The following is a 12,726-nucleotide window of genomic DNA, read 5'->3' as shown; positions in this document are numbered from 1 at the left end:
TGTATTTTGGGAGCATTAATCAAGCATTGTGTAAAGAATGTATTAGAGAGGAGGTAGAAAGTAAGAGGAACCATTACCAGTTGTCTGGGCAGGAGAAAAAAGGAACAGAAAGAACATTTGGAAACCCTTATCAGGTCTCTCATATGTGTGGTATCATTGATATCGCAGGCATCAGGCTTCAGACCCCATCATCTCTGTTCATTCCCCTTGATCTAATCCTCTACCACATTCTCTTGACTGAAAGGAACCTTAAATTCACCTCTCCAGGCTTCCATTCAGGTTTGAATCCTTTCAATTCAATCCTGCCACTCTCAATTTGAATATATCCAGTGACAGGGAACTCCTTACTTAGTAGGGAGTCTGTTTTATCACTGATGAATTTTTGATATTTAAAAATCCCTTCTTATACCAAGTTGAAATCCTGTCTCCCTATGTCTACCTGTTAGTACTATTCCTGCTTGCTTCTTGGTAAGATTAAACTAACCCTCTCTTCTCCCTGCACTCCTGTGGTCTCACCATGCCTCACATTTCCTTTGCTTTTCTTCTTGTTATTCCAGTTGCTAGACTGTGTTACAAATTACCCCAAAACTTAGCAGTATAAAACAACCATGTATTAATTTCACAGACTGTGTAGGTCAGGAATGCTGTCAAGTTATAGAGAAGATGGGTTACCTTTGATCTACAGTGTCTGGGACCCTAGAAGACCTGATGCTGGATGTTGGAATCATCTGAGTACTTATTCCTGCATGTCTGTGGTTGGTGCTGGGTGTCAAGAGGGGACATTTCCATGTGGGGAGTCTCTACACAGGTTAATTTGTTCTTCACAGGGTTGTGACTTGGTTCTAAGAAGCTGCCTAGAGTGAGAGATCAGGTGGAAACCATATCACCTTTAATGACCTAGCCTTAGGAGTCACACAGCATTGCTTGCTCTCCATTTTATTTACCCAGGCAGTCATGAAGTCCCACCCAACTTCATTGGGAGGAGAAATAGACTTGACCCCTTTATAGAAAATATGAATATCCTAGAGGAACATAAGACCAGAAATACTGCTGTAGATGTGTTTGAAAACTACAACCAGGGATACCTGCCTGTAAGCCCAGCTGAATTGGAAGCTGAGGCAGGAGGGATGTAAGTTTCCAGACAGCCTGGGCTACTTAGCAACATATGTCTCAAAATATAAAATAAAGAGAGCTAGGGAGGTAGTTCAGTGGTAGAGTTCCCCTGGGTTCAATCCCCAATAATGCCAAATATATGTATGTATGTGTGTATGTGTGTGCTTATATATATATGCACACACATAGAGTCTGTACATTCCAGCCTACCCCAAAGATAAATGAGTTCACAAAATCCTGTTCTCAGCTCTCTTCTTTCTGCAGAGTCTTATATTTAGTTCTGTCACCCTATTTCTTAGTATCATCTCTCTTAACCCCTAAGACAACTCTTTGTTGTCAGAAGTCTTGGACTAAAGGTTTACTGGCATTGGAATATGAGCAATGATATAATGCAGTAGGACTACGTCAGTGGAACGAAGGAAGTAACATTTGGTGGACACCTTTAATGTGACCTGGGCTAAGTGCTTAATGTGGGTTATCTCCCCAGATGCATTCAGCATTCCTGCTCACACTCTCCAAGGGGCCATAGCAGCCTCTAGACTAACAGCACGGAATGACTACCCATATCCTTCAGGTCTGGTAAATGAGAGTAATACAGAAATAACAACTGAGCCATCTTTATACATGACTGGGCAAGTGGTAGTATAGAGACTTCTGAAAGATCCATTCCAACTGATATAAACCCATGTTGACTTACAAAGATAGAAAGATGATTACTTCATTGGTGTAGTTCAAAATGAGTGTCCACTATTGTACTAGACATTTTGCCAGAGAATAAGGGACTGGCTGGACCCCAGCCCACAGTACCAGAGCAGTTAGGGGATGATGAAGGAAGACCCTGGATACATGGGCGTGCTCAGCAGGTTGAGGGCAGCAGCCTGTGTCCGAGATATGCATGCAGTTGGAGTCCCACTGGTGCACTTAAGGACTTTGAAGTACAGCTTGGGGCATCAGAAAGGTAGTGACAAATGACTAACACATTTGTCACTCTGACCTCTTGCCTAAAGTGAGATAGATAATAATTATACCCCACCTTGTTCCAGAAAGATCTGAGATGACTCACAAAAGTATATATATTTTTGGGGGGGGGACAAAATTAGAACAAAAGAATATAAATAGGAAAAACAAGCCAGAGCAAGTAAGGTTAAGGCACAAGCCATATTCACAACAAGGCACTGACAGACATTTCCTCTTGGAATTCCTACTGGCACTTTCTGTATGTCATTGGCTTTCACCCAGGGCAGGGTATTCCTCCCGACTGCCTTGTTCTATTCATGATTCCAGTCATCTGGCTAGATTTATTTATTTATTTACTTATTTCGAGGGGTGGTGGTACTGGGGATTGAACCCAGGAGTGATTAACCACTGAGCCATATCCCCAGCTCTTCTTTATATTTTATAAAGAGACAGGGTCTCCCTAAGTTGCTTAGGGCCTTGCTAATTTGCCGAGGCTGACTTTGAACTCACAAGCCTCCTCAGCCTCTCAAGCTGCTGGGATTACAGACCTATGCCACTGACCCTGGCTCCAGCTAGATATTTTCTTTTTAATTTTTTTAGTTGTAGATGGACACGATACCTTTATTCCATTTATTTATGTGGTACTGAGGTTGGAACCCAGTGTCTCATGCATGCAAGGCAATCACCCTACCACTGAGCTACAACCTCAGCCCTGGTTCCAGCTAGATTTTAAGATCCAAAACCATCTTTGAATTCTCTTAGAATCCAGTCCAGTCCTATCGGATTCAAAGAGTTGATTGTCTCAAATATGAGATGGGACATACTATTTATACTTCTCACCTGGTATTTCTCTAATTTCAAATTCATTAGTTTTCTTGCCCTGTTTATATGGTTTATGTTTTCAATTTAAATATTTCCCTAAACCAGGAGTGGTGAAACATGCCGGAAATCCCAGCAACTGGGAGGCCGAGGCAGGAGGATCTCAAGTTCAAGGCCAGTCTTGGCAACTTAGTGAGACCCTGTCTCAAAATAAAAACGAAATGGGTCAGGGAGATAATTCAATGGTAGAGTGCCCCTGGGTTCAATCTGCAGTATTGGGGGCAGGGCGGGGCATGGGATTCCCTGGGGGAGGGGGGACTGAATATAAATATCCTAGCAGCTAACCTTCAGGCAGTTAACACCAGGCTAGAAATAAAATAAGGTAATCAGGAAACAGCTTTTCACTGGCAGAGCTAGCAAATACCAATATGCACTTATTGACCTATGCCAGGACCCCATTTCTTGGGTCTACTCGTAACACAGGAAGGATACCACCCACTTCTCATGTAAGGTAAGGAGACATCCAAGGCCCTCATTCCTTTGGCATGCCTTGCTAAGATCAAGTCTACCTTACTTCCTTCTATTCTTTTGGCAAATATTTTCTCATTACTAATTTATTGAGCATTTGCTATGTGCTAGGCACTTGTCAAGATATTGGGGATCCATTGGTAAATAAGATACTAGTTATGTGGAGCTTTTATAATCTTATAGGAAGCAGAGAACAATAAACCAATAAACAGATAAGATAATTTTAGCCCATGATAAGTGACATGAGAAAATAAAACAGGGTAATATAGCTGAGTGACTTATTCAGAGGTTTCCCATAGATGAAGTGGTTAGGGAATGTCTTTCTTGGAAAATGACACAAGAATTTAAGAAGGGTCAACTGTGTAAAAGTTCATTTGAAAAGTCTAATTAAGAATAGCAAGGCCCTAAGGTGGATGTGTTCCAGAAACACATGGTGGATACTGGAATATGATGAGCAAGTGGTAGGAGATGAAGTCAGAGAACTAATGGCCAGGAGATGAGAACAGACACTTCATTGGATGTGATCTTCCACTTCTTCCAGGATGGGAAAAAAAGGCCGTACTTGACGAAACAGTCCAGTTCACTTTCTAACTATTAGAAAAAAAATCTATAAGTTTATCTAATCTCTGCCTTTTGATAATTCCTCTCCTCTGGGGTCATAAATACCAAGTGTAGTGCCTCTTCATTTCTAAGATAATCTTCATGTCTTCCAGTTCTGAGCTAAGTTCCTTCAAATCTTCCTCAGATGACACTTTAAATAATTTTACCGCACAAATCACTTTCTTTTTTTTTTTTTTTTTTTTTTTTTTTTTGCGGTACTGGGGATCGAACTCAGGGCCTTATGCTTGCAAGGCAAGCACTCTACCAGCTGAGCTATCTCCCCAGCCCACAAATCACTTTCTGACACATCATTGTTCTGAATTAGTGCAGCACCCAGAGCTGAATCCAGCACTATCAGAGTAGTCACACAGTGCAGTGGAACAGAACTAAGCTTTCCTTGTCATTGAACTCCTGTGAGCCAAAGTTGAATTGTATTCATTGGTAATCAAGCACCTGAATTTCCCCTTTTGAACTGTTAGGCAGCTAATTTGTTAAGTCTCCCCACCCAAACTCATGGTTCACAAACTGTATTTCAATCCCTGGTCACTCCCCCTCTTCCCATCCTAAACACATACAGATTGTTTTTATAATGTAAAAAATAAGACTTGAGTCATTTCTATGTATTTTATCCTGTTTTTAGCCCTCATTTTGGGGTAAACTTTTTTACTATTATTTCTTCCTCCTTGAAACTATCTTTGCTTTGCTTCTAGGCCACCACACTCTCCTGCTTTTCCTCCTAGCCCACTAGTTACTATTTTTGGTTTCCTTTGGTGGTTCCTTCTTATCTTCAACTTCTAAACATTGGAGTATCCTGAGGCTCAATCCTCGGACTTCTCTGTTAAATACCACCTATGTGTTGATGACTTTCAAATATCTCAGACCCAGAGCACTCTGAATGCAGGCTTAGATATTTAGTCAGTCAATTACCAAATGTTCATTGAATCACTTCTCTGTACCAGACAGTATTCTTAGCACTGGGTGTATATCTGTGAAACCAAAGAGACAAAAGTCCCTAGTTTTGGGAAGCTTATTCTACCCAACTACCAATCCATCATCTCCACTTAGATGTGTAGTAGATATCTCTAATTCAACAAATGAAAGCTGACCTCCTGGTTTTCCTCCCTGGGCATGCTCTCCCCACTTCTTCCCCATTTCTGTAAAGAACAATCATATTTTTCCAGTTATGCAAACATCATGAGCCATTTTTTGCTCCTTTTCCTCTCATATTCATATACAGTCTATCAATAAATCTTGTTGGCTTTGCTCTCTGAATATTTTCAGAATCCACCCATTTCTTGCCACATCCGTGGCTACCATCCCGCTTGATCCACCCTCACCTCTCACCTGGATGATTGAAACAACCTCCTAATTGGTCTCCCTGCTTCTGCCCTGGCTCTTCTAAAGACTTTTCAGCCTAGTAACTATAGTGATCATTTTTAATCCTAAGTCAGTTTATGTCTGTCACTCTTCTGATCAAAAACTTCCAGTGGCTCCCCATCTCCCTCATTAAAATCCTTGCAGCATTCTTGCATGTATCCCCTTCACACTCAACTTGTTCTAACCACACTGTCCTGCTTGCTATTTCTTGAACATATCGGGCATACTCCTGCTTCCAAGCCTTGGGATTTGCTGCTCTCCCACCTAAAGTACCCTTCCCCTAGATATCCACCTGTCTTCCTTCCTCCCTTTCTATAGAATTCCATTTAATGCCTTAGAAAATGTTTCCCCAACAACCCTGTATAAAGCAGCATCACACACACCACTGCTTTTTCATTTCCTAGACATGTCCCCTACTTCTTTCTAGCACTTACAGTATCTAACATACTATATATTACGTATTATACATTTACTAGTTTATTTGTAACTTCTTGCAAAAATTTAAGCTTTATAAGGAGAGGGCATAGTGAATTGTGATGTCACTGGACACAGGTTGGCTTCTTGGATTATCCCAGGATGTAAGAGCCAAAAACTGGAATACCTCTGCAAAATAATTCACCTTTCCTTGTCCAGTGAAGTTCTCATCCTTCATCAGAAGAGACAGTAACTTAATCTCACTCACTCCATCACTATGAAGATCCTTGAGTGCAGTTTTCCAGTTTCAGAGGCTAAAAATGGGATGTTATTACAGGATGCCTCAGGGATTCCAGAACTAAAAGTGTAAACAAAGCCAAAATCCAAGAAGTTAGGAGAATAGTCTAGAAGATCCCCAGCATTGACAGATCAGAGTGGATGTTACTAAGCCAGGCCAGGAATATAGAATGAGAGAAGGGACTATAAAGTCTAAAACTGCCCTCACTTTTTTAGACCAACTAAGGCCTGGTGTGTAAGTGGTTTTAATACTAAAGATGGAGTGGATGGACCTTGATTCATACTCACACAAATCCCTGCTGTTTTTGCCCAGCTGTACTCTCCTTTAAGGCAAAGTAGGGGTTTTAGATACTGTGTAGGGGTATTAATGGCCCAGTTATAGTTTTTTCTAATTGAATAGAGCTTTAATGAACAGAAATGAATATCCCACTAAGATCTCTAGTCCTGGAGTCCAAACAAAAACACCTTAAAATCCAGTAAAATTTAGAAGATCTCAGTGTAGTATGCAAAATTTCATATCTGATTTTTCATATCTTTCATGTACTTTTAAAAGCAATCTGTATAACTTGTCTTCATATGAATAAGGCCTTTTACTTTTATTATAAACATTTAGGTTTAAAGTGATTAACTGACAGTTAAGACCAACAGGAGCCAGTAGCCTGTTCGTGGACAAATTATCTGTATTTCAGGCTAAATCAAAAGTAAACATTCTCTAAAGTTCCTTCAGGTCTGCATTAGTCCTCATAGAAGCCAAAAGCAGCACATAAGCCCTCCCAGTCCCCTTATGTTCTGTTGACTCACTTTAAGATGAACATATTCTTTTCCATGAAGCAGTACTCTATGCTTTTTTAACCATTCCCACATCTGAGTTCTTGAATGCTTAGTTGGTTTTCCTCAGTCAACACTTTTATTTTATTAGGAAAATATTTGCAGAAGACTGAGACTATATTGTTTTATAATCTGTCAGATTAGTATTTTCCTAAATAACCATGCAAGAGAGCTATTCTGATAACTTCCCTTTATTTATTTAGATATTTTTGCATTTATTCTTTAGAAGAGGAAATAATGAATTTATGTCATTTAATAAATGAACAAAAAGATAAAGTATTAAAAGCATTTAAAATGATAGAGCCATATTCCTGAATATCTGCAATAGAATATGCTAATGATCTATTTTAAAGCAGTACAAGCAATAAGAAGGAAGTCAGCATTCTGAATCACAGAGCAGTAAAACTCTTGTCACTAGCAATGGTGTCACTCATCCCTGAGATTCTGAAAGCATATTAGAAATTAGCTTTAGGGAGAAATGTCTTCTGTCTTGTCACTGGTTCTAAAAGGCAGTCAGTTTTAAACAAACACAGGCCTCTTTTTGGAACCTATATAATAAACTCAGACACATTAATCTCTACTCATGTCTCTAGTTAGGGTCTGACCCCTAACTCTTTCAGCTTTAATGGAAGGAAGTAAGGGCCAACTGACATTAGCTAACAGACGTTTGTATAAAGATTCAGATGTGCCTATAAGCAAATAAATATCCTTTCTTAAACTTGTGTTTTTATTGAGTTCCATAAAATAAAAATGTCTCCTCTTGATAATACACGATTGCATTATAACGTGTATACTTTAACAATATTCACGTAGTTGCAAATTTTGATGTAAGAGAAAGCAGAGGAAAACAAGAGATCACCTCTTGTCTGGACTGGATGCTTTGGTCCTTGGACAAAGCACTGCCCTTAGAGTCAGAAGTCCTACATGGCACCCCTGCCTTTGCCACTTAGAAATTTGTATGGCCTAAAGCATCTCACCCTATTATGCCCAGATCTTTGTTGCTTTGTGTGTAAATGAGAATAATACCTCCCCTACCAACTATAAAAAATTGTAATAAGAGTGAAGTGAGGTGAAAGATTTGAAGTTACTTAACAATTCCTACCATATAAATGAAATGACAGTATCTCCATAAGAGAGCTTCTTTCTTGAGAACCAGGGTATATCAGGATTACATGATTACCTTCTTAGAGTATCAGAAATAGTATACATTCAAGGACTATGGATATGAATAAAACTCTACTTTGATGCACCAAATTAAAATGAATAAAATTATCCCTTCGGTAAACATAAGTTATGGATTGAGAAAAGTAGAGAGGATACTAGAAATTTGTCAACCAGCACCTGCCAATTCTTATTTAATTTGAGGTGTGTCTTGAGTGCTTCTGGGCAAGATAATGAGGATAGTATAGATCTTTCATGCCTCTTTTCCATCCCAGGTTTCAGCTGAAAGGAATGATAAATCATAAAGCAAACCCTCTGTTAGTGTTTACAACTAGGGAATGGTATCATCACGTGACAAAAACATAACAGCACTTCTGCTCAGTACTATACGTACTATACCATAGTAAAGGAAGACATTGAGTGGGGCCTTATAACTTCCCTTTCAGAGAAAAAGCTGAGTTTCATGAAGGAAAGTTACTGGCCCACTTACAGCATTGAGAGACCTGAGGTTTTGTGCAGTGGTTAGGTGAGTGCGTATCACAGCTCCAGATGGTGCATCTTGTCACATTTAGATGCAGTAGGGGGAAAAGTGAGGACTTCTTTCTAAGCATCTTAGCAAAAATACCCTTCAGTATCCTACTCTGAGTATGACATGTGCCATCCCTGAACCATGCTGAACAGCCAGAGAAATAAAGTGCAGCTTAACCTGAGGCCTTGACACCCTTGAGCCAGAATAAATAAAAAGGGGGGCCCTACCTGAAGCATATTGCCAATGAATTAGGGAAAGATAGTTACTTAAAAGTGGAAACTTTCAGTTTCTTGGGGGAAAAGAGAGGCAAATTAATTTTTGGCAGCCATGTTTGCCTGCTCTTGGTCCCTAGATGCTTCATGTATACCTGAGTATAAGTGGATTTAGCAAATCCTTGCCACTTTACTAATGATTTTAAGAATTCATTTGCCAATACACTTGCCTCTTCTCTTGCTCATCCATAACCCTGCCTGCCTCAGTTGCTAAGCTTATTTCACAATACATTTGTATAGATCTGATCCAGCATTTACTCCTGGGACTCTGGCACCCACAGCCTGTCCTCCCAATACTCTGATGTTAGAACAGTGCTTCCAAAGCAAGTGAAGTGTCTCCAACCACAGTGTACCAACACATTACCAGATTTTTGAGGATTCATGCTTTCCTAGTAGTTGCCATCCTTCAGAAGATTCCCTTTGTGTATCCAGAAAGGAAACTCCAGTGTTTTGGGTCTCTGAGTCCCCAGAACTCTCACAGACTTTGTGCAGTTTTCCCAGACCTAGGCACTGAACAAGTAGAACTACTTCACCTGCAAAGTGTAGAGAGGGTGCTGGGAACCTCAGCACTGGTTACAGAGTGTTCATACGCCATTGCTGCAACAGCCTGATCTCCCAGGGGAGAAAAGGGAAGCCACAATACACTCGGTGGGGAGGGCTGCATTTGTTCCTTGAGGTTTCTTGTTACCTCATTACACAACTCAGATGGTTTGCTTTTAACGGTCTGCTTGTCTTGTTCCATTTGACCTGTAAAAATGCTAACACCCTTTAACTAGATTTCTCTCAAAGACTTGAATGTTTCTTTGTCAGGTCATACAGCATATTTGACAATAATCGCCAGGATCCCACGGGGTTGACAGCTGCTCTTCAGGCCACAGACCTAGCTGGAGTTCTGCACATGCTCTACTGTGTTCTCTTCCATGGCACCATCTCAGACCCCAGCACTACCAGTCCCAAGGAGAGTTACACCCAGAACACCATCCAAGTGGCCATTCAGAGTTTACGTTTCTTCAACAGCTTTGCGGCTCTTGATCTTCCCGCTTTTCAGGTACCAAGCTTTGGTTTGTGTTAGTGTTCTAACCAAGAGTTAATTTACTATAAGAAATATATATAATATTATTAACAATAATATTATATAGGCTTTTATTTTTCTATTGTTGGCCATTGTGCCTATAGGCCACCAGAAGCAGGGCCAGTTGGAGTTTTATTTTATTTTATTATAATATATTACCACTTATTAAGCTTCTGTCTTCTGGGAACTGTGTTAGATGCTCTGGATATGCTTTTTCATTCTGATTATCATGTAAAATATTATTATGCTGATTTTACAGGTGGAGAAACTGGAAGTTATATAATTTGTCCAAAGGTACCCATGACTGAGCCAGTACTAGTTACCCATAATTCTCTACCTCAAAAGCTCATCCTTTGCCATAGTGCTACATATAAACTTCTTTAGATAAAGGTATTATCCCATCAACTTTTAAATATTTTAAAGAAATGATTTCTTATATAAACAGGACCAAAATTAGAAAAATTATTTTGATAGGACTTTTTAATGGATGATTTAACTGATTCATACCCATTGTAAAGTACATGTATGGTTAAATGTGCAAACCCCTATAAATTAAGTTTTTATAGCTAAAGACAGAAAAATTGCTTTATGTTATACCACCAGATTGTCAGCTTAGGGACAGATTTTTTTTTTTCATATAGGAAATTTAATTTTCAAAAACACTGAACCTTTGGAACAGAGCAAGCCCCAAGGAGTAGGCTTTCTCTTTCAGTTTATTAACTGTCAAGTGATTTCATTAAAAGGAACAAACTTGGCAGATGATGAACCCATAATTTAGATGAATTACTTTGCTCAGAGGGAAAAAGATTACAGAGATATAAATATGAAAATAGTGGTCTTCACCATTCTGAGATGGAAGAAACACTTCTGTTCTGTAGCTTATGACAAATGTGCAGTGCTTTATTTGATGTCTTCCTGTCATTCTGTTAAAAAAAGGAAATTAGTTATCATTGGATCTAATATCTTTCAAGTTTGCAGAATTAGTTTATTTGTCACAAGAACAGAAATCCCTCCCTTAGGGTTAGTGTGCTTCTCTTTCCAAAGCAGTTGAAGGTGTTAAACTACTAATATGTAGAGTTCTAAGAGTTTATAGCCATACCTAAAATGAGAGATTTGTCAGAAAATGTTAGTGATTCTTACTTCTGGCTTGAACATAACATCCATGTTTTTTGAAGACCCAAGATTGTATTCTGTCTGGAAACAGCTTGGAAATCAGGCGCCCTAATTTTGTCCTCAGGATATGCAATCCGGCAGTCTACCCCTCAGCCAGATCCTTTGTAACCAAAGATTATGAAAAAAGCAAATTTCTAAAAACTGATTCTGAGCTTCTAGTTTCCTGAACCTTTTAACCAGGATTAATACTGCTGCAAGGTTGTTTCATATGGTAAACAGCATCTTGATTAAGGCAGCCATTCCATTAGTCACTCTGAATATCGGGGAGTCCTAATCCTGTTCTTCCTGTGCTGCCTCACAGAAGTATACCACTGGGCTGGGGATATAACTCAGTGGTAGAACACTAACCCAGCATGCACGAGGCTCTAGGTTCAATCCCCAGCACTGCAAAAAAAAAAAAAAAAAAAAAAATAGTATTACTGAACTCTAAACTGGCCCTGCACCTGGTGGTACCCTTTAGGCACAATGGCCAGTATTAGAAAAAAATCAAAGGCTTATTTCTGAAACCCTTTATACCCAACCAAAATAAAATCCAAGATTTCCCCTCCGTAGTTCCTTGCAGTATCCTGCCCAAAATGTGTTCACTATTTGAGCCAATTTTGCCAGATATGTTAGGAAAAAACACCATGGTAACTCAAGATTGTTTTACCCAATCTCAGAATCAAATTCCATCCTTTTCATGTGGAATATCCTTTCTTGGCTGGTTCTCACAGTTGTCCAATACCTTTGTTTCTTTCTTTTCCATTTCTCATGCAACTCCATATTTTTTTCTTAATTCTTTACTTACCATTTTTTCTTCCTCTTTGTCTCTGTTTTGCCTTTCCTTCTTTTATTTTAATCAATCCTGCATTCACTCTTTCTCATTCTCTTCCTTAGCCCTAACTCCCAGGTACCCTTTATCCTGAACCAGAGCATGGCCCAGGAAAGCCTGCAGAGATTTTCCTGTTCCTTTGACTTTACAAGGCTCTAACTGCCATCCTCTTGGTGCACAGGATCAGCACATTTCTCTTTTGATTCCTCATTAGCTTATGGTAGGGCTCTGGTGCCAAGAATTTCTAGCACCAAGCCCTTTGAAACATTTATCAATGATTAGCATATTATTCCTTGTTACTTTTATACATTTAAAAACAAACACATAAACTTATCAGTGTTTATTATTAATCATTATTTATTATGATCACAGATTCTGTGAGTTCATTATTCAGACAGTGCTCCTCCCAGACAACTTGTCTCTGCTTCATGATGACAGGACTTCAACTGAGAGGATCATAAAGCTGGAGGAGGGGAAAGAAGGGAAAGCTTGGTTGCCTCACATAGTTGGGAGCTGAAATTATCTGGAGGCTCCTTCACATGTTTAATGCCTGAGACAACCTAAAGACTAGGTTCACCTAGGACTGTGGGCTATAATATCTACATAATTCTTATCTTTCTGTGTGACACAGGCTTTTCAAAACGTGGTATCTTTGTCCTGAGTAGAATGTCTGAGAGGAAGCTTCCGGAAAGCAAGTGTTCCAAGAGAATCATACAGAAGCTGCATTACTTTTTATGACCTAGCCTCAGAAATCATACATTTACATATCAACCAT

General features: G+C 39.4%; 1 protein-coding gene across 1 annotated transcript in view; it reads left to right on the top strand.

Moving 5' to 3' along the window:
- Scaper (S-phase cyclin A associated protein in the ER) overlaps positions 1-12,726 on the top strand; it is a 484,560-nt gene that overhangs the window by 440,388 nt on the left and 31,446 nt on the right. Inside the window, 1 exon segment of the mRNA XM_047539576.1 lies at positions 9,706-9,943. Coding sequence (XP_047395532.1) covers positions 9,706-9,943 — 238 coding nt within the window.

The sequence above is a fragment of the Sciurus carolinensis genome, chromosome 2, assembly GCF_902686445.1.
Source record: "Sciurus carolinensis chromosome 2, mSciCar1.2, whole genome shotgun sequence".
Lineage (NCBI taxonomy): Eukaryota > Metazoa > Chordata > Mammalia > Rodentia > Sciuridae > Sciurus > Sciurus carolinensis.
The sequence above is the reverse complement of the archived record's forward strand: the minus strand, read 5'-3'. Positions and strand labels throughout refer to the sequence as shown.